Source organism: Mustela nivalis (genome assembly GCF_964662115.1).
Source record: "Mustela nivalis genome assembly, chromosome: 2".
NCBI lineage: Eukaryota > Metazoa > Chordata > Mammalia > Carnivora > Mustelidae > Mustela > Mustela nivalis.
Window position 1 is genome coordinate 175,523,423 of NC_139021.1, and position 22,115 is coordinate 175,545,537.

Below are 22,115 nucleotides of genomic sequence, written 5' to 3' on the forward strand. Positions count from 1 at the left end.
TGCCCTAGCATTTCTGCTCTGTCATCTGATAGTGGCTAAGCCTCCACCTGGGGCCTTTGTATGTTTAATTTTCTTTAATTTTGTTTAGTGTACACTTAGGGCAATACTGAGCCATCTGGTAGAATTTTTCTTTTCTTTTCTTTTTTTAAGTAGGCTCCACGCCCAGCATGGAGCCCAATGTGGGGCTTGAACTCACCACCCAGAGATCAAGACCTGAGCTGAGATGAAGAGTCAGACGCTTAATTGACTGAGCCACCCAGGCGCCCAGTAGAACATTTTTTGTTCTTCTAGGCTGTTGTGAAACCCTTTTAACGAAGTGTGAAGTCAACCATCATTCTGGCCTAGGGAACCCTGCCTGAAAGCCACAGATAGAGTCCTTGATGATCTGAGGCAGAGTATGTTGGAAATATTTTTCCAGTATGTCAGTGTTTGGGTGCCTACTCTGCCATGCATGGTGTTGTATCCTGAGGCCTCCCTGATGCACAGCACACACTTCCTGCCCCAGGCACACAGTTTACAGGGGCTCAGGGACAACAAACAGGCTGTTCTGCTGTGGTGTGGCAAGTGCCAGATACAGTATGAGTGCTATGGGAGCACACTGAAGGGGCAACAAATTCATACTATGAATCCTGGAAGGCTTCCTGGAAGGAGTGATGTCCGAGTCAGACCTGATGCATAGGCAAGAGTTAGCCTGGCAGGGAACAGCTGATATGAAGGTCCAGGAAGGAAAGACCATAGTCCATACGAGGAACAGGGTATTGGTCAAGAGTGAGGAAAAGGAGTGGCAAGAGTTGAGTACGGTCAAGGCTCTCGCCTGCCTGTTAAGGATTCTGGACTTGAACTGATGTACTGGGAAGCCCTCCAAGGCTTTTACGCAAGTATTTGTCAGAGCAGGCTGGGGCCCGGATTGGAGGAGCCAGAGGACAGAAGAGTGGTACCAGCAGGGGACGCTGTTGGACTGGGTAGGTTGTAGCACTGACCTCAGAGGAATGGGGCTTAGAGACCTGATCCCTTTGGGCTCAGCTACTGAAAGGGCTTGAAGGGGAGGGGAGGAGTAAGGGTGACGATACTGTGTTACGTGGCTGTGCCATTTCCTGAGACTGGGCGGGAAGATGGTCTCAAGTGGGCATCTGGATGGTGGAGCGCATGGCACCGCTGGACGGGCCTGGGCCTGCGGCTCCATGAGCAAGCCCAGGGCTGGGTCTGAGCACCCAGCAGCGTGGCGCTTGGGCCTCGGGGTGGAGCCGGGAGGAGAGAGCAGTTTTAGCAGAGTGTGAGGGGGGTGGAAACAGTGAGGGAAGATGATCTTTGACAAAGTTTGGCTCTCAAAAGTTGTTTGCTTTTTTAATAAGGCTGGTGACTCAAGTAGTTCGTACGCCACCGGGAAGGAGGGAGGAGCTGGAGAGCGAGGCCCTGAGGAAATCAGGAGGCGGGAGGGGCCCAGAGCCCAGGGCCAGGGCCCAGCTGACCTTGCGAGGAGGAGGGAAGGCCGGGCGTGGGTGGCTAGAGGCTGCAGATTTGGTTCCGGGAGGTTCTGTTGCCAGCCAGCAGTCCTGGTTTTCACTGTGAAGGAGGAGGCAGGGTTATTCTCCAATGAGGGGAGAGGAGGCGGACAGCTGAGGGCAAAGATTCTAAGCAGTCCAAAATGGCAGGATGCTGAGGGAGACGGGATGGCTCTGGGGCTCGGAGGCCTTCAGTGCTCACCAGAAGTTCCTGTTTACCGTGAGATGGGCCGTCAGTGCAATGAATGCCTGGGCCCTGGGCCTGGTGGACCCTCCTACTGGATTTTTTCAACGACTCAACTTTCGATGAGTTTATTAGTCATTTCACAGTATCCTTCCGAGGCTGATGAACACCCAGAACTCTGACTCCTCCATCAGCCATTCCTTCTGCCGCCCCGTGCGGGGGGTCAGACAGGACAGCCTCTCCTTTCTCTTCGTCCACCCAGGCTTGAAAGCCCAGGCACCAGCCTGGAGTCGGTCGTGGCCTGTGTAAGTGTAAGGCAACATGTGGGTGCGGACACCTCGGTTCCAGACCTCCCGCAGGGTTCTCCGAACGGATGCCTCGAGCAGCGAGGAAGGTGTTCAAGCAGGAACCAAACAAACTCACTGAACACGCGTTCTTATACCCCTCTGTTATAGAAGAGTTCTGTTTCTTCGGTCACAGACTGAATTTCCTTTTCGAGCTCACTGCACTGTATCTGAAAAACAAAGTCAAATTCTTCATATTTTATGTGAAGAACTTTCCTTGCCTTAGAAGTTAAAAAAAAAAAAATTTCAGAAAGCATCTGTTTCCCAGTCCCGCTTTTTTCAGGGATGTCTGGTAGATAGCAAGACACCTAACTTCTGAAACACTTCATTACGGAGAACTGTAACTACAAACAAATGCAGACAGAATATAGTGAACCCTCATATAGTCATCACTCTGGTTTATTAACACTCTGCCAGTCTTCTTTTTTTTTTTTTAATTTTTAAAAATTTTTATTAACATATAATGCATTATTAGCCCCAGGGGTACAGGTCTCTGAATCATCAGGTTTATACTTCACAGCACTCACCATAGCACACACCTTACCCAATGTCCACGACCCAACAGACTCCATTTCTCACCTCAACTCTGGCCCCAGAGAGCCTTGCAATGTCCCACCTGCTACCTTCAGGGGAGAGGTTGCTTCCCCAGCCTGGCCATGCAGAACCTGCCATCTGGCCCCAGCCTCTGGCCTGTCATACTCAGCCACATGTGCCCAGCTACACTGGACTCAGCTCTCCTGTACCCTCACTTGGAATGCTCTCCCTTCCCAGTCTCTGCCTGTTCACATCCATCCATGTCCACAGCCTACCTCTTCCATGTAGCCTTCCTGGCTTAGCTGGCAATTCTCTTCTTTCCCTAATCTCTCTACAGCCTTTTGGTCATGTTTACTTTCTAGCAGGTAAGCATTACTTCCACATGTCACATGTTACCCTTTCTGCAAAAGCCTGTAGCAGACTGCCATCTGCCACACTTGCTCTTTTCTACAACAGCAGAATTTGAAGTAGATCCAGAAGACCTCAGTTCCCAGCTTCCCTTGCAGTACGGCTTGGCCACATGACTGGGCCAATGCACTAGAGGTGGAAGTACCACCTGGCCACGTGGAATGAGGAAGGTGCCATCTTGCACCTTGAAGATGGGGTCTAACCCTAGGGATGGTGGCTGCGGAGCTGGAAGGAATTAGACCCCTGTGGACTCTGACACAGAGCTGCCTTACTGGGCTGGCTGCCTCACTGTAGAGAGCAGAATGGAGTCTCTCATGTCAAGCAGGAGCCAGTGTCAAGCAATGATGCGAGCAGTTAAAGGTACAAGGCTAAATGTACCAGCTACAAAGTATCGATGGAACCAGCATCAGCGGAAACCCCAGAACTGGTAACAAGCAGAAGCAGAGGAGGTCCGCAGGGGTCCAAGACCGAACAAAGCCAGCCAGCCCAGCCAGCCTTTGATCTAAGAGAGTGAGTGCATGTGAGTGGGAGATGGGGGCAGCGGGAAAGAATCTTAAGCAGGTTCCATGCCTAGTGCTGGGCTTGATCTCATGGGTCAGATGCTTAACCAACTGAACCACCCAGGCACCTCCCCCCCATTTAAATCTCTTTAAAAGGAGAAATTTTGCCATCAGACTCTTCAAACGTGATCCCACTATGTCTGACCACTTAAAAAAGGCAACTGGCCACCAAGGCTCTGCCAGACTGATGTCCGGACAGAACCGAGATCCTCCCCTCTTGAACATCAGAAGCCGCGAGTGCCCGGAGCTGACCTGGACGGGACCTGGGCCTCATCTCAACCGCACTGGCGTTTGGTTTGTTCACATCCTACATCCTTCTGTTATTGGTTCGCTGTGGCTTGCCTTCTGTCCTGCTCTGTGCACCGTGTAAGAAGCCAAGTTTCATCACATGGTAAGCCAGTGAGTGGAATCCTGAACCTGCTTCATCATATGATCAACTTTGCTTTATGACTGAATCAAGCTGATGTGGAAAGACACAGGTGTGTGCACCTGCACAGTGGGCTCCAGACACCCACACTTCATGTGAGGGAGAACAAACCTCTGCTTCGTTGAGGGCACGGTTATTCTGGATCTCAGTTCCAACCGAATGCAACGCTAGTTAATACAGAGCCCTTCCTTCCCCCCACTCCCGGCTACTGGCATCAAACCTGACGCGCACATGCAGGTGCCCCCCCATGCCTTTCTCTTCACTTCCCCTCCCGCCCCCAATCTGAATGCTCACAGGTTCTAACTTGTCCAATTCAATTACTTGTAACTGACCACCACGGACTTACTCCGAACCCCCACCACCTCTAGACAGGAAATGTCTCCACCCCCCAGCTGTTCTCCCGGCCTCCAGGACGGCGCCACTGACAGGGTGGCATCCAATGTTTCTAACATACGACCCGACTCAGCCATTCCCCCTTGAAACCTCTCCGTCACCGGCTCCATATGAGCTTCTATCACCGTGGGGGGCCTGTGACGTCCTTCACCAGCTAGCCCACCCCTCCATAGCCCCACAGCCCACAGGGGACTCTGATCTTCTCCCATGCCCCAAGCTCCTCTTCTGTAAAATGGGAATAAACTACTCTGAAAAGTTGTCTTGAAGACAAGAGACTGCCTGGCACAGTCCCCAGGACACAGAAGGTGCTGGATAAACAGAAGTCCTATCCCCTGCCACTGCCCCCAGTGCCCGACTGTTGACGCTGCCTCTGTTGTGCCCACACACCCCGTGCGTGTCTGTGTCCCCCTGCCCTCCCACTGCATCTGCGGCTACTTGTGTGCAGGGGGTCTCTCCCTCGCTGGCCCAATGACCCAAACACATCCATTCAGCCCTGTCATTTGAAGTCCAGTGGCCGCCAGGCTCAAGGAGGCCAGGGAGAGAGATGGCGGTGAAGGGGGGGAGGGCTGCTCTGGCCACTGGTGGGCCACTGGATCAGGAGCATTTTTCTGGGACATTTAAAAAAAACCTGGGATGGTTTCAATACTTCAAAATATTCCATAGTTGATGCCACATCCAGTGGGACTTTCTGTAGTGACGGAAATGTTTCGTCTGTGTGCCTCTCTATAAGACGGGTGACCTTGTACCTGCAAGGTCCCCAGTCACAGAAAGCAGTCATGAGCCACCAAAATGCTATCACAGAGGAGGGAACCGAGTTACTCCTAACATCGGGAAAACGAATCCCACGACCTATGATGACATGTACAAGACAACTAGAAAGAGACCCAATTATCAAACAACAAACTCGTTGGTTCTAGACTCTGACTCCGCCACGCCAGTGAAAGGAGCTCTGCAGAAGATTCTTCCCTCGGACTTTTTTTTTTAAGATATTATTTATTTGGGGCTCCTGGGTGGCTCAGTCGTTAAGCGCCTGCCTTTGGTTCAGGTCATGATCCTGGGGTCCTGGGATCGAGTCCTGTTTTGGGTTTCCTGCTCAGCAGGAAGCCTGCTTCTCCCTCTCCCACTCCCTCTGCTTCTGTTCCCTCTCTCATGTCTCTCTCTGTCAAATAAATAAATAAAGATCTTAAAAAAATTTTTTTATTTCTTTGACAGAGACACAGCAAGAGAGGGAACACAAGCAGGGGGAGTGGGAGGGGGAGAAGCAGATTCCCACTGAGCAGGGGAGTCCAATGTGGGGATCATGACCCAAGCCGAAGCAGACGCTTAAAGACTGAGCCACCCAGGCACCCCGTCATTCCCTTGGAATTCAGCCAGGTCAGGATTCCTGGGCTCTGTGGCTCCTTCCCTCCCCAGGTCCCCAGATCAAAGACTCTGGTGGCCACACGCCATTGCTTTCTCATAGCTACTCAAGGGCAAGGCCCCATTTACTCACAGCTGGCCCCGCACCTTGCTTCTGGTCCACCAGGGGAGGCCCTCTGTGTGTGTGGACAGGATCCAAGAGCCCAGGGTGAAGCCAGATTGAGGAAGCAGAGCAGCAGGAACTCCCCCAAGACTGAAAGACTTTTGTCAATGACCTAACCTGCAGGTCAGCTGCCTGCTTCGGAGTACCAACGTGATCCAAAGTAAGTATCTGCAAAAGGGTCACTGTTACTGCAATCTTACTGTGACAAACCGTGTTCTAACAGATGGGCCTGTAAAGAGTAAAAATATTCTCTAACATTTTATTTTAATGAGAAGCTGCCCACCCCATCCCACCCCTTAGTGAGGAGAGCAGACATCTACGGTAGCCTCAAGTTTCTCTGTTATAGGCTGGCTCAATTGCCCGAACTAATGATTCTGTGAATCTAGAATGACAAAATTTGGGTTTGGAACAAGCTCGCTGCAGAAATTTAAATATTTTTGAAGCCATCACTGATTTTTAACTTCAGTGACAGAAACAGACATTTGAAATTTCCAGCTCAGAAATGCCAGAAACCAGTGACATGTTATATCAGCAATGTCCGCAACAGCAGCAACAACCCTTTTCAGAGATGCTACTCTCTTCCATTCTCCTTAACAGAGAGGGAAACCGAGTCTCAGAGACTTTCAGCAAATTGACCAAGGTCATGGAGGAGCTGGGACTCTGAATCCAGGTCATCTGACTCATCATAAATTAGAGTATATCCCAGTCGACAGAACTGCGCTAACCCAGTAGCCACTAGTGGCACGTGGGGACACAACTTAAATCAGAATAAAAATTCAGCTCCTCAGCCACATCGGCCACATGGCAGGTGCTCGACAGCCACAGAGCCACAGTGGCTAGTGGCTGTCATATGAGCCCACAGATGAAACCTTTCTGTCACTGCAGAAAGCCCCACTGTATGGGACTTCACAATGGAATATTATGATTATGCAAACTATCCCAAAGGTGTTTTAAATGTCCCAGAAAAATGCTTCTGATACCCCACTAGGAAAAACAGAATTCAAAACTGCACGAGTGATCTGAGGGACAGGATTAAATAAAGTTATTTTTATACTTTTTACACTTGGCAGATTTTTTAGAATTATTTATCTTACTCTTCTGACAAGGAGAAGAAAAAGGGTTTTGGGGTATTTTTGTTTGTTTTTTGATTTTTTTTTTTGAAAGAAATTTGAATGGGGGCACTTACCCGTCCCATTTGTGGGAATAGACTAAAAGAAAGTGGCACCATCAGTCCCATGACTAAGACAGTACAAGACAGCTTGAAGGTCCACAATGACCACGGATACTGCCGGAAAAACTGGGTCCTGTAAGAGACAAGGTTAAAGGCTTTTTGGGGGGCTGGCCCCAGGCTTGGATGGTCTTGTGTGCAGCTGTGGCCCATGCCTCGGTTCCCACTCAGCCACAAAGAGGCAGCACTGACCGACTGCTCGATTTGCGTCAAGCCCGCAGTGAAGCATGTCACGGGCATTGCCTGTGAACCCCAGCCCAGGAGGCAGAGACCCAGGGTCCTGGAACCGGCGGGGGTCTGCATGGACAGACCAGGTGGTGTCGGGTGAGTCACTTCCCCTTTCTGAGCCTGGGGTTTCTTCACACACAGGATGAAAGGGCTGAGTCAGAAGGGGCACCGAGGTCACTCCAGCGTGGATACTCCCGTGGCTGTGGTGGCCACTGGGAAACGACCGCCATCTCTCCCCCCAGGTAGCTGGTGCCACGAATGGGGTCTAAGGGACAGACTGGAGGGCCCTGGCTTCCACAGGCGCCCTGGCTCTGACCCAGCCAGTGGGGTCCAGGAAGAGCCTGGGCCAGCAGAAGTCTCTACCCCCATCCAGCCGCTGGGCCACAGAGAGGAACACTTGGCTCCAAGCAGCACGCGCCTGCTTCTCAAAAATGCGCTCCTGACGTGGTTGTAAGAAAGGCTTCCTAGCCCACCACGCTGGACAGAGGGGACTGGTCAGGTGACCCCATCTGGGCCAACGGACTCCAACTGAGGGGAAGACATTCTCTGCCTTCCCTGGGGTCTGCTGTGTTTTTCATCGCTTGGCAGGAAGCTTAGAGGACATGAGCTGGGAGGTGCGGGCAGTCACGTCCCTCGCAACACGGAGCAGCCAGGGTGTGGCAGGACGCAGGGAGCTCACAGCATGGAGACGAGGAGCAGAACTTCTGCTCGGCGGCCACAGGCTACACAGGTCCCCTGCCCACAGCCAGGATCTAAACCAACACATCTGCCTTCTGGCCTACGCTACTGCGTGTTGGGTTTCTCCCATCCAAGTACTAACCAGGCCCGACCCTGCTTAGCTTCCGAGATCAGACGAGATCGGGCGCGTTCAGGGTGGTATGGCCGTAGACACGTGTTGGGTTTCTCACACTGGCTGGTCCCCAGGCCTTCCTCCGAAGAGGCCATTTCTTGCTTCTCAAAAGGGATGACGGTCCACTGACTCTGGGCCACTCAGGCTAACTTAAAACCCGCTTGCCGTGCAGGGGGAAGGCAGGCTGCAGCAATCTGCCCAGCACATCGGAGCGGGGAGAACCTGTGAACCACCTCAGGTTGGCGTTCAAGACCCGAGGGGCCACGCCTCAGCAGGCGCTGGGATGTGTCCAGGGTTAAGGAACGTGCACATCTGGTATCCACGCTGTGGAACCATCAGCTGTGATGAAGAGTTTAGTGGGAAGATGACTGAACAAACTTCTCCCATCCCTCCCACCAGGTTCAGTGTTTGACGAGTTTCATAAGAATTTTGAGGGTCGAATGTTTATTCCTACCTGGGGAGGTGTGTTTGCCTCTTACCTCACAAAAAAGTGTGAGAAGACTTCAGGGATGAAAGCGGTGGTCCCGAACAGTACTAACCTGGATGTCGCTGTATCTTTAACGGCCTAGAGGGAATGGAAAGGAAGCACCTTAGCACATAGAGTGAGACCACGGCCCGGGATCCTGCAACTTCAGACAGAGGAGCAAACAGCGGCTCTCCGGTCTCACTTAGGAAAACACCACACATGAAGAGCGGCAGAGGCAGGCCCTCCCTGTCCAGAGCTGGAGGACGGCGGGGGTTGGTGCCAGGATTTACTTCCCAGGGTGCCTGGGTGGCTCAGTGGGTTAAAGCCTCTGCCTTCAGCTCAGGTCATGATCCCAGGGTCCTGGGATCGAGCCCCGCATTGGGCTCTCTGCTTAGCGAGGAGCCTGCTTCCTCCTCTCTCTCTGCCTGCCTCTCTGCCTACATGTGATCTCTGTCAAATAAATAAATAAAATATTAAAAAAAAAAAAAGTATTTACTTTCCACCAACTCCACTGTGGTCTCCCCTTCGGTCTGCCAACTGCCTATACAATACCCACTAAGCACAAGCAAAGCCTGTAGAAAAATCGTCCCCTTGCTGGGAAGGCTGGGTTTGTCACTGAGGAGTACCACGTGTTTACCTTTCAATCACTGGGTTAAGCATCGGTCTTCTGCTCAGTTCATGATCTCTGGGCCCTGGGATTGAGCCCTGCAACCGGCTCCCTCCTCAGCGGAGAGTCTGCTTCTCTCACTCCCTTTGCCACCTCAACCCTCAATGTTCCTACTCTCTCTCTCTCTCAAATAAATGACTAAAATCTTTAAAAATAAATAAACTTTCAGGAATATAAAATAAAACCACTCCAGGAAGAGAAAAGCGGCTGCTGAGGGTGCTGTGTTTCGACGTCAGTGGGACTGTCCCCCTGTGTGCGAACAGGACACCCGTCCTGAGGGGCACCGGGAGGCCTGGGACAGTTTGCAGCGGAGTGACTTCCAAGGCCAGCCCCGGGAAAACAGCATGGATCAGCTCCTGAAATCTGATCAAAGGTGCCCTATTACAATCAGATAGTGCTGGTTGCGTCGTTTCTGAAATTTTAGCCGAAGACCATAGCCGTTTGGTGACGGGGAAATGATGAAAGAATGCTTATGCTTACGCACAGCTACAGACTCTGTTCTTCAGAGGAAGATAGACAAAACAGGGGAAAAAAAGGGCAGAGCATCAAATCTTCCTTTTATCCTAAATTGGCCTTCATGCAGAAAATGAAGTTCTTCCCTGAGAGACAGAGTAGATATCTGGACTAGACATCCACACAGCTCGTGAGGCGTGAGGCCCTCAGCCTCTCCTGGAAGGCTGAGCACCTGCGGCGGAGGGCGTGGCTGAGCTGGCTGAGGGCGTGGCTGAGCAGCTAAGGGCGTGGCCAAGGTGAGCCTAGCACAGCTCCTGGCGGTGTGTGGCACACAAGGGCAAGTCGCAGTCACTCTTCTCCTCAGCTGTGTGCACAGTTTACAGCAGCTCTAATGCCCTGCAGGTAAAGGGAGCCACTGAGAAACACAAACAGACGCCCACATAAAGACCCACGCACGCTGAGAGCAGCCCAGACTGGACACAGTGCAGACACCCGCTGCCTGGGGAAGGGATCTGCAGATGCGGTCGGTATGGCCATCCATGCGAGGCTGCTCGCCAGAAAAAAAGCAACAGATTGTTGGTGGGTACACGGTACTCCAGAGTGAAGAGTCAGGCACCAAAAACACTTGTACAAGCCACTTACATGAAAGTTCTACAGAGTCAAAAGTGTGAAGACATTGGGCAGATCAGTGTTTCTCTGGGGCTGGAAAAAGGGAGTGACTCAGTGGGCACGAGGGAAATTTTTAGGATGAGTATGTTCTAAATTTGGACTGTGGTGATAACTGCATCACTGCTTACATTTACTAAAATTCATCAAACTAGAATCTCACAATGGATGAATTTTATTGTATGTAAATTATATCTCAATAAAAACAGCTTGCTGGGGTGGCTCTTAGGCACAAAATCTTTATTTCAAAAGCAAGGTTTTTATTTTTGGCAGCCACTTCTCCCCTTGTTACCTGTAATTACTGTGTTTCTACTGTAATTCGTTTAGGAGAGTGGCCACTATTTTCAGACATGTCACTGCATGGGCTGGCAGGAATCTGGTGCACATATCTCATGGTTTATGATCCGCCTTGTGACTTGCAGATAGGGTTTAGAGGAATGTGCTCTGTGAGGTGAGCAATGATGTATTTACTGACTGAACGAGCAGCCATCTTTCAGCCATCTCTTCTGCCAACACAGGGGGCAGGAGGTGTCCGGACAGGGGTCCTGACACCATGAGAAGCTGTTCCCTTCATTTTGCACTGGGCTGTTCCGTGCTGTTCCTCATGCCATTTGCAAACAACTGCCTCAAATTCCATTCTTTAGCTAACGTCACTTCATGGAGACCAAAAAAAAAAAAATCTCACCTGCTAAGAAGGTATTTTTTAAAAAGTCCACAGCCAAAATGAGACTACCCTAGACCATCCCAGTTTCTCTAAGCTGAATGTACACAGAAGCCACTGTGCTGAATTGATCAAAAGAATAAAATAGTTAAGAATAAATCTTATTAACAATTGAGGCCTGTTAGAGGCATTCTGGTGAGAGCACTGAATTTCTTTAGGCCATTTTTTTTTTTTTTAAGATTTTGTTTATTTATTTGGGAGAGAGAGAGCCTGTGGACAAGCAGGGGGAGAGGCAGAGGAAGAGAGAAGGGGAGAAACAGGCTCCCAGTCATGTAGGAAGCCCGACTCAAGCGAGGCTCGACCCCTGGGCCCTGGGATCATGACCCGAGCCCTGGGCAGATGCTTCACTGACTGAGCCACCCAGGCGCTGAAGGAAACTGAGAGCAAACTGGTCCTTCAAGATGAAGACTATAAGAAAATCTGCTGTGAGGTGGAGAAGAAACATTTCTCTTAAACCCAGAGAGGGGTTCACCGACTTCCATGAGCACAGAGCAGCCCGCGGGCCGGAAGCTCAGCTGGAAGAACAGTGGCCCAGCGCCTGGCGGGGGCCCGTCCGTGGCGGTCGGTCATGCTGTCGTGCCGCTGCGTAGATGCGGCTAACATCTACAGTCCGTTAACTTTAAATAAGATTACTTTCCACAGTGTGACTGGGCCTCATTTAATCAGCTGGAGAGCCTTGAGAGCAAAATCTAGAAGGTTTTCTTCCCAAAGAAGAAAACCTGCCTAAAGACGACAGCACAGGCTCCTGTGTTTCTAGCTGCCGGGAGTTGGCGAGTTTCTAGCCCCTGCCGCGGGGGCTGACACCTGACTAGCCTACAAGCCCTACAATTGCGTGAGCCAATTATAATCAATCAATCAATATCCTATTGGTTGTTTCTCTGGAAACCCAGACGAACACATCATCTTTTAAACATCGTGGTCCAAAATGTAAAACCACTCCCTCCACATGCGGGGAAAAAGGATAAGGCAAGATTGAAGGGAGATATGACTTTGTTCCCAGCTCTCAAACAGACAACTCCATGCTCTAGCCAAAAGGCAAGCCAGCTAGGGATCCATGGCATCCTCCTACCTTTGTCCCGGCTTTTCTGGAATAGCCCATGACATTGCCTTCTTTGTCCATGACTTCAATGCCTCGAATGGGCTCCAGACTTCGGGTGGCAACAACATTCATTCCACTAACGTGGGCTGTGGGTGTGAAGAAGAAAATGCACCATGGCGGGTGAGTTTGCTCCAATGGAGGAACATCCTTTCTGGTGTCAAGCGTCTTTCTCTGATGGCCATGGTTCCCCACCCCTCAAGTGGTCAGGAGTTGGCTAACTATGTTCTGTCCCGGGGCTTTGGAGCTGGGTCAGAACCGCTGGCCTCCCACTCTGGGGTCCTGACCACGACAGCGCCAGGCTCTGGCACCCCTGCAGGCCCAGTCCAGCCCCCTGACAGGATTCCAGGACAAATCCCTGGGTCCTTGAAATATGGCCCCCTTTTGTGCTATAGCTGGTCTGACTAGGTTTCTGTTAACAGTTTCCCCGTTACAATTTTCAAACTCAAATCTGGGGTGTGAGTCAGTGAACCTGCGGGCTGGCAAACTTCAAACTATTGGTTAATTATGTCTGTCACTTCCACTGGAGTCAGCCCACCAGGATGGAGCTCCCTAGGCCACTCACTGCTCCGTGTATGACCCTAGGACAGTTCCTTAAAGTCCTTCCTATCTCAGCCTCCCCATCTGGAAATGGAGGAATGACATTACTACCCACACGTTTTTGGCAGGACAAAGTGAAACTGAACACGCAGAGGGCTGGCACTGTCTTTAGGGTGAATCTGTGTTCCCGGGTGTGCGTTCATCCTTTGACAGTGGAAACACAGCTATAAAGCAACTGTCACTTCTCAAACCAAGGACCCAACTTGGGCCTGGAGGCCTCAGGAAGCTGCAAGCAGCAGCTGTCATCAGTCACCATGTGGCCAAGGGACCAGGCTGTCCCTGAAGGTGTAGGAAGGCTCAAAGGGCACGGAGATCACATGCTTCCTGCTTACTGAGAATGATGATGGGAAGGGCTCTTTTCAACAAAACGTGATTCACCCGCATCTGGAACAAAACAGGAAATAACTAGAAAAAGAAGAGAGAAAAACCATTATTGCACAGACCAAAGAGTCAGCTGAACACACTCAGTAGCAGAGAGCTGGCATCGACCTAGCTCCTATCCCAGTGCGGGCCACCACAAGTGCTCTCCATGTATTTTCTAATTCTTGCAACACTGAGGTGTTCGCCTGATTATCAGAGGAACACACGGAGGCTTAGGGAGGTAACTTGTCCAGAGTCTCTGAGCTGCTAAGAATTTGAGTCTTGGGGCCAGCCCAAGCTTATCTGACTCTAATGTTTATATTTTTAACCATCACAGTATCCTGATATCCAAAGCAATACACAACATGTATAACATGTTTATGTAGTTTAAGTAAATTCTTTTCTTCTTAAGTAAATTTTTTAAAAAGGTTGGAGTACTGAGTATATGCCTAGACACCTGCGATACTCCTATGGTTATTCAGGGGGTGACAGGATGACAGGGGACCACTTCCCTTCTTATGTCTTAGCCATACTTTCCTTCTTCCTTTCTTTTTAAAAAGATTTTATTTAGTTAGTTGACAGAGAAAGAGAGAGCGCACAAGCAGGGAGAGAAATGGGCAGAGGGAGAAGGAGAAGCGGACACGCAGCTGAGCAGGGAGCCTGACGTGGGACCTGGTCCCAGCACCCCAGGATCATGACCTGAGCCGAAGGCAGGCGTTTAACGGACTGAGCCACCCAGGTGCCCCTTGGCCATACTTTCTAAATTGTTTAAGCTGAAACAAATCTGTAATTCAGAATAGTTTCTTTTGATCTGAGGAATGAAACAGATTTGACAGATTTTTAAAATACCCACTCCAAAAAAGGAGGAAGAGGCGATCACTCCTGTCCCTAGTAGCAGACTCTCATATAGGTGACGATTCTAAGAAAGAAACAAAAGTAAGTATTCAGCAAACACCATGGTTTTACCCAGGGAAGATTATTCAAACAAACAAACAAACAAACAAACAAACTCTAAAAGAAATAACACAGAATGGCCTATCCCCTGGGCCTCATAATACTCACATAACTTGCATTCCCATTGACCATGTTGAACGCTGTAGTGTAGGTATAGAAGGAAACCTGCAGAAAGACAGAGGCACACAGATCACACGCTATGATCATGTGAGCACAGAAGAATGCAGGAATCATGAAATAGAAATGGTTTTTACCTGAGGTAAAACCAGAGACTTCAGACTTTTTACCGACAGCATCGAGAAAAATACCTTTTAAGAAAATAAAGCGGAGTTTAAGTGTTTGGGGGGAGGGAGAGCTTGCCAGGGGGCAAAGAACTTCGCAGGGAAGATGCTGCACTGAGGCGCCCCCCCTCCCACCCCCCGCCAGGAGCTGGGATGAGGAGGCGGCCAGGCGGTGGCGAGCGATGCTCAGTGAACACCTACAGGACACTGAGGACACCTGGGGGCATCTCACAGTGGTCCCAGCTTCCAAGCTGTGCAATGCTACAGGACGGGGCAGCTGGGGAGCACGCACTCCCAAGTGGACACAGCCACAGGGCGAGTGTGGAAGAAGTGACAGAGAGTCCAGGTGGGACAGCCTCGCTGGGGGGCCATTCCAGATCCCAAATGAGGGGAAGTATGGGGGCTAAGGGTCAAGGGAGAGAAGGTAACGGACGATAACGTGTGCTGGAGGCAGGGAGCCTGTCCTCCATCTCCTCAGTAGTGCTCTGTGCACACCAGGCATCCAAACAAAGGATCACCTTATGACACTGGGACCTTGCACAGGCTGGAGCGCCTGACTAGGGAAGCGTGCGGACTGGGTGAAGTCACGTGAGTAGCAGACAAGGGCCAGAGACGGGGCGTCCACAGCCATCTACCAGGCTGTGGTGGGACAGGGGTCCAGAGCAGGAGGACACAAACCACTGAGGTTAGGAGATGAGGGACGTCCTCCTGCACCTGGGGTGTCAAGCCGACTCACCATGGGTGCCGTGAAAGGTAGGAAAGCTGGCAAAGAAGAGAAGAGGGTCAGTGACCGCCGCTGCCCAGGCCGAGAGAGGAGGCCAGAAAGGGGCGCCCCTCCAACCTGAGAACCTGCCCTCTAGCACCCTGAAAGCACGGGCACCAAAGGACAGTCTATTTACTCATTCTGTTATTTTTCCTAATAATAACCAAGTGCGTAAGGCAAGCATTTCAGTCAGCACCATCCAGAAAGACCTAAGGAGGCCCCCTCCGGCCTTCGCAGTCCTTCTCACCGGAGGCAAGAGTATCATAACCTATTCATCCTTCACGGCAAACCGAGCATACTCGTGATGCCGTCATTTATGAGAAGAAACCTGGATTTGCTCTTCATGCCTGTTCCTAGCACAGAGATCCTAAAACCCTTGGAATTTCCTGAGAATAGCAATAAAAACATGAAATGGAGGGCGCCTGGGTGGCTCAGTGAGGTAAGCCTCTGCCTTCAGCTCAGGTCATGATCTCAGGGTCCTGGGATCAAGCCCTGAGTCTGGCTTTCTGCTCAGCAGAGAGCCTGCTTCCCCCCCCCCCCCGACCCCTCTGTCTGCGGCCTCTCTGCCTCCTTGTGATCTCTCTCTGTGTCAAATAAATACATAAAATCTTAAAGAAAAAAAAAAAGGAGAAATGGGTGTCTTTTTTACCCTAACAGCCCCTTTCCACCTCACTTGAGTTGATGTTAATAAGGGGATGTTTGGAAAGCCCCTTAGGAGGGGGCTGGTTGCTAGGGGAAGGGGTGGGGAGGGGGGAAGAGGGGGTTGGATTTCTTAGTCCCACCTGCTGCCTCCACCTCCAGGGAGGGGAAAGGGGCTGGAGGCAGGGCTAGTCACAGTGGCCTGGGATTTCGTCCACCATACTAACAAAGCCTCCCTTCTCGCAGCGGCAGCATTTCTGGTTTGCTGAGCATGGGTGGGAGCTGGGGAGGGTGTGGAAGCCCCGCCCTCCCCAGCCCCACCCCCAAAGCCCTGAGCATCTCTTCCATCTGTTCCCTTTCTTAATAAACCGGAGAACCTAGTAAGGAAAACATCTTCTCGAGGTCCGCGAGCCATACCAGCAATTTCAAACCCAAGGAGGGAGGTGTGGGAAGCTCCAACCTACAGCGGGTTGCTCAGACGTCCAGGTGAGAATCTGGACTTTCAATTGGCATCTGAAGTGGGGTGGTCTTGTGGGACTGAGCCCTTCACTCGTGGGGTCTCCTGCTGCCTCCAGGTCAAGAGGATCAGAGTGGAAAGAGTGAAAACTGTAGGACATGCCACAGGTGCTGCAGAATTGAAGGCTGTGGGAAAAGCCTGCATATCGGGTATCAGAAGTGAAACCTCAGGAGTGCCTGGCGGGCTCAGTTGGTAGAACATGCAACTCTCCATCTCGGGGGTCATGAGTTTGAGCCCCATGTTGGGTGTAGAGATTACTTAAAAGAATGCCAACTCACACGGATAGGCTTTAAAAAAAAAAGTGAAGCATCGAGAGGAGGAACAAGGGTTTTTTTCCCTTCACAACATCTATCAGGACAGATGCAAACTTGCACACTCTCTTCTGCCCACAGATCTCATTCACACAAAGAGGATTACTATATGCTGTTTTATACTTTGCCTTTTTCCTCCTTAATACTGGTTCCTAGAGACTCATTCTTCTACACTAACACACAGGAGGTACCTCAGACTTTTTAAAAATGTTTTCTTTTTTTTTTTTAAAGAATATTTATTTATTTATTTGACAGAGAGAAAGAGAGAGAGAGATCATAAGCAGGCAGAGAGGCACGCAGAGAGGAGGGGGGAAGCAGGCTTCCTGCTGAGCAGAGAGCCCCATGCAGAGCTTGATCCCAGGACCCTGAGATCATGACCTGAGCTGAAGGCAGAGGCTTTAACCCACTGAGCCACCCAGGCGCCCCGGTACCTCAGTCCTTTTAATGGATTATTTAACTACAGTCTGAATTGTTGGATATTCATGTTGTTTCCAGTTTCTTGTTTATAACAGAGAGAATTTTATAGTTAAAGGGGCTCTGTACAATCATGGGTTTTATTCCCCTCATGATACTTAACATACAGGGAGAGAGAATAATACACAGAGTTCAAAACACTTTTGAGTTACAAGTTCTGGAACCACCAACGAAATGATTGTGTGTTTCTTGGGAGATGACAGAGCGAAGCAGGTTCCACATCCAGGCCTGTGCCCTCACCCCTAACGCCCCAGATCTTTCCAAGGACTGGACACAGCTCCAGGTCCCAAACCTGCTCTTTTCCACTATCAACCCCAGACTCTGATGCAACCATCCTTTTTTTTTTTTTAGATTTTATTTATTTATCAGAGAGAGAGATGGGGAGAGCGAGCGAGCACAGGCAGACAGAATGGCAGGCAGAGGCAGAGGGAGAAGCAGGCTTCCTCCCAAGCAAGGAGCCCGATGTGGGACTCGATCCCACGATGCTGGGATCATGACCTGAGCCGAAGGCAGCTGCTCAACCAACTGAGCCACCCAGGCGTCCCGCAACCATCCTTTTTAAGCTATGATTTCCACACTCACTGTCAGAAATCCTTCTAGGAAAATAATATAATAATAATAATAATAAGGCAGACTTTTTGAACTGTTACAAACCATGTTTTCCCAACCCACTTCTGAAAATTAGAATCAGCTCACCTGCAGGTCGAAAAGGAACGGGGATCAGTTTGCTGCTGTCGGGATGCACTGTTGACTTCACAAAAGTAAACACAAAGCTTAGACTCATGTTGGGCTTTGTTTTTGTCAGAGGGTAAAAATTAGAAAAGGGCTGAAACTTACGAGACTTCTCTTCCAGGCGTCTTTTATCTAACAAGAGAAAAAATAAGCAAGAGCTCTTAAAGGTAAATTGGCAGCAAAAGAGAAATAAAAACCCCCATCTCCACTCCAGCCTACCCCTGGCTCAAAAAAGAGCAGGCCCTTTGCAAGTGACGCCTGTGTGATTTCCACAGGCTGCTTGATAGGAGTGATGTTTGTGGACTCTGGAAAGCCCATCCACGGCGAGACAGACAACAAATACTGGTTTAAGTCTTGGGGCAGGAGTCTGACCCTGATCTGGAACACTGCCTCTAATGGGAAATGGATTCTGACTTCAGAGGACTGTCTGCATTCCGGAGTTTGCCGTGGGGCTGTAGGGATCAGCCACAGAGAATCCCCACTAATATCTAAGCACAGAAGAACCCTGGGAGTTTTTTTCTGCTTAATACTAGTCTCTCCTACTAGTAATCTGGTTAATGAAAAAGAATACTAATTACATCTAAAAACACTAACCAAGTTTTGAAAAGCAGATCCCTTGGGTGGTGTTTACTAATGAAAAAACTCCACCTGATTTCAGACCATGCAAGCAGAGATCTCCTGAAGGCAACCACACCCAACCTTGAACCCAGCACAGGAGACATACCCTTTGGTTCTCCAAGTCCCGGATGGCTGCATCTTCATTTTTTAACAATAGTTGCCTTGATTTCTCTATTTTTTCCTATAATCAGATAGAAAGAAATCAAGCAATGATACCATGATTTAGATCTGTCCAAATGGTTTAGGAATCCCACGCTCAATTACACCTGATTTCAATGCAACACGTGGCCAAGTCTCTCTACTCCCTGATAGTTTCCATGAGGACAGTGCTGTGTGTCACCCAGATTTAGAGCTCCAGCAGCTTGACTCACTGGTGGCTGCCACCTCCCCCTGCCCCTAGACAGCTGAGGACAGCTGTCTCCTTGAGTGCTACCCCCATCCGCCTGGCTTTGTAAGTTAGGAACCTGGAAGTCCCTCCTCTCTCTTCCTCCCACATCTGGTCCACTCAGGCTTACTTCCTCTCTTCATTTTTTCTTTATTTGAGAAAAAAGAATTAAATACAGAAAAGACAATGAAATGAGTACACACTCATTATCCCCTTATCCAGAATTAACAACAGTAAACATTCAGTCTTATCTGCTTCCAACTTTTTCTTTTTTTTTCCCCCCAAAAGCCATCACCCCCAGTTTTGTGTCTCCCCATTCTATCAGAAGTAACCACTATTATGAGTTCAAGGTATTAATCTGAGTCCACTTTTTTATACTTATATATATACACAAATACATGTATCTGTAAACAAAGTAGTAGTATTGGGTCTTTGTATTGTAATTTGCATAAATATTGTCCTTTAAGCATCCCGCTTTTTCCATTAAACACTGTAGACATGTTTTCCCTTTAGCATCATGTATGCTGTTTCCCACTTAATATATACATTGATAACTAGATCATCACTGTTAACTTTTATTAGTGTTCCACTGTATGAATATACCACATTATGTTTCTCTATTTCCCTACTGATGGGAATTCAGGTTGTTTTTCTCTATTCCAAACAAGGCTGTGTGGAAGATCTTGCGAACAATGATGGGAGTGTCCCTGTGAGTCTGGCCCTGAAGGACTGCTGCTGGGGATACACCATCTCCTCCTCTTGAGCCCTCAGCCACACCTGGTGCAAACCCTTGTCTCCGTTTGGACAGCCGAGCCATCCCCTGAGCAGATCACCTTACCTATCGTCTGGTCCCCTCTGATTACACGTCACATGGTGACCAGAGACCCTCTGGAACACAAACCTCACCTTGGCCCTGTAGGCCAAATACAATCCCTCCCATATGAAGGACCATATGAAGCCCTTGAGGGCCTGTCTGCTCCCCCACATTAAAAGCCCCACTGACTGGACCACCTGCTCTCTCCCCTGGGCTTAGCTTATAGTCCCCTCTGTTTGGCCTTTCCTGCCTGCCTCCTCCTTCCAGCTCTCCCTCAACACCCTCCCCGAGTTTCCTGCCGCACCCCTCCCATAGCCCCCTAGGTCTAGGTCGGTGGCCACCTTTGTCCGTCTGTCTTCCGTTACCAGGGACTTGTTTTGATCCCTTCTGAAGCAGCAACACCAACCTTGGTGTTACTGGTCTGCTTTTGTTTATCAACCTTCCAATCTAATGAGCTCATTTGGAAAGAATAAAACATAATATATATGGATTCTGTTTCAATTGCTTTCAAAGGGATGCAGTCTTCACATTTCAGAATAAAATGTAAAATGTCTTATCTCAGAAAACAAGGAAGTACTTACAATTGAAACAACCAAATTTGTAGGATCCAACAATTCTGTCCACTGAAGAAATCTCTGAATGAAAGACTTAAGAGGGAGAAAAGCACCAGAGAGGTTAATGGTGGCAGAAAAATAGACAATATGGTAATAATAATAATAATATTTTTGAGACCCTTACAGGGCCTTTCAATAGAAGCACCTCCAGGAATCTTCAGGACAGCCCCAGGATCTTAAAGGTGAGGAAAGAGGCATAGAAAAGCTCAAGAGCATACCCAGGGAAATCCAGCTAGGAAAGGACTCATTAGCTTGTGCTCTTAACCACTCCAACATCAAATTACTCTTGAAGGTTAAAAGCCCAGATTTGGGGGTCAAATGGGCCTAGTCCCCATCCCCAAAATGACCTTGAATCAACTACCTAGAAGGGTCTCAGGGTTTGTTTCTTTACCCTCTTATCCTTGTTATAAGGCTTAACTTGAGTCATAAAGAACAGGACACCCCCAGCAAGGCCTTAGTAAAGGCTGCCTAATCACACCTGGAGGCATGATTTGCTCCCAAGGGTACCCCCCCACCCCACCCCCACCCTCCGCCCAACGTTGAGCCCTGGCTCTGCCAAGAAAGCTTGAACTCTCTTTCCCTTTCAACTTCCCCACCTAAGAAAACCTGTCTGGGCCCTACTTTAGGTAAGGTTGAAAGAGAACCACTCTAGAATTATACTGTCCATTTAGCCCCATGTGGCTATGGAGCCCTTGAAATGTGGCCAGGCCAAAATGAAGTATGCTGTATGTGTAAAATATACCCAGCTTTCAAAGACTTTCTAGGGGGGAAAAAAAAAAAAGGCATGTAAATACCTCACTAATAATTTTTATATCGATTACGTGTTGAAATGTTAATATCTTATATTTGTTGGGCTAAATACAATATATTATTAAAATTAATTTCAGCTGTTCCTTTTACCCCCTTGACCGTGGTTACTAGAAAATTTTAAATGACTTATACGGCTCGCATCACATTTCCATTGGGCAGCGCCGCCCAGTCACCGGCTGGAGGCGGGGCCGCTGCGACTTCCTGTCCTTGGCGGGCCCCACGACCACCGCGTCCTTTGAGTGGTCGAGCCTACCAGGTTGGGAGGCTGGGGGCTCCTGAGAGCACCTGTTCCTCTCCAGCCTGATGCTCAGGGACAGCTCAGGCTGTCCTGTCAGAGGACACACACCTGCGGGGGACGGGGGAGCTGACTCCCCAGGGCAGGGCGACCTAGTGGCGACCCTCGCTAGCCAGGCCTGGGGCGGAGATGGCACGCGGTAACGGCCGTGGCTGTCCGCATCCCGCACTCATGGGTTTCCCCTTCGTCCCCTCCCCGGGTCTGTGGTGGGAAGGCGGGTGCTGCGACCACGTGGCCTGCCCAAGGTCACCCGGGCCAGCCGGCGACTCCTCGCGGCGACTTCACGGGGCCCAGAGCCACCCCGCCCCCAGCCGCGCCGGGCCCGGGCCGTACGTGACGTTCGGCGATCCAGAAGCGCACGTTGGGCTCCATGAGGGAGCCGCGCCGCCGCACCCAGGGACCCGCTCGGCCCCCGCGCTTCCTCCTACCGCTCGGCTTCCTGGGACCCGTGTGGCCGCCGGAGAGGCCGCGGCCGCCGGGCCAGGCGCGGAGGAGGAGTCGGGCAACGTGCCCCGCCCCGGGCGCGCGCGCGCGCGTCCCCCTCCCCGCGGCGGCTTCCTGCGCGCCGGCGGCTCCGTGTCGCCGCGTGCCTGCGCCCTGCGCTCGCGCCTGTGTGCCCGCTGCCGGGTCTCCGGACTCCCGCTGCCCGCTGTCACCGCGCGCCGGGGCTCCAGCGCCCCAGATCCCACGCCTCCACCC

The 22,115-nt window shown here is 50.4% G+C and overlaps 2 protein-coding genes across 7 annotated transcripts in view; one reads left to right on the plus strand and one right to left on the minus strand.

The window, feature by feature from the left end:
• The window catches only part of DENND10 (DENN domain containing 10), a 28,880-nt gene extending 23,336 nt beyond the window's left edge, over positions 1–5,544 (plus strand). The window contains exon 10 of one of the 5 annotated variants that reach the window (XR_014308750.1): positions 151–5,544. The gene's annotated coding sequence lies outside the window, so the exon portion shown is untranslated. The remainder of the gene's footprint in view (positions 1–150) is intronic. The other 4 variants (XR_014308751.1, XR_014308752.1, XR_014308753.1 and 1 more) reach the window with 4 other exon arrangements.
• On the minus strand, positions 1,318–21,944 carry SFXN4 (sideroflexin 4). Of its 2 annotated transcripts, none has more exons than XM_082720280.1 (14): positions 21,750–21,944; positions 20,279–20,344; positions 18,605–18,679; positions 17,986–18,012; positions 17,845–17,899; positions 15,181–15,206; positions 14,418–14,471; positions 14,272–14,328; positions 14,063–14,128; positions 13,182–13,254; positions 12,223–12,338; positions 8,660–8,745; positions 7,061–7,178; positions 1,318–2,200 (listed from the first exon to the last, which is right to left on the minus strand). In XM_082720280.1, the coding sequence occupies exons 1-14, from the start codon at positions 21,786–21,788 to the stop codon at positions 2,123–2,125; spliced, it is 936 nt and encodes a 311-aa protein (XP_082576406.1). In that variant the 5' UTR covers positions 21,789–21,944; the 3' UTR covers positions 1,318–2,122. The 2 variants fall into 2 exon arrangements, with proteins under 2 accessions (XP_082576406.1, XP_082576405.1); XM_082720279.1 differs by having other exon boundaries at positions 8,720–8,745; positions 21,750–21,936.
• Between the last annotated feature and the right edge of the window lie 171 nt (positions 21,945–22,115).

What these genes read in the sequence shown, in the direction of transcription:
- SFXN4 (XM_082720280.1), bottom strand. Translation starts at nt 21,788, where the DNA reads ATGGAGCCCAACGTGCGCTTCTGGATCGCCGAACGTCAC. An exon ending in AGTCTCTGGTTTTACCTCAG is followed by an intron (nt 14,329 to 14,417) that starts GTAAAAACCATT and finishes GTCTTTCTGCAG; the next exon opens with GTTTCCTTCTATACCTACAC. An exon ending in TATTCCCACAAATGGGACGG is followed by an intron (nt 2,201 to 7,060) that starts GTAAGTGCCCCC and finishes TTTGTTTTTCAG; the next exon opens with ATACAGTGCAGTGAGCTCGA.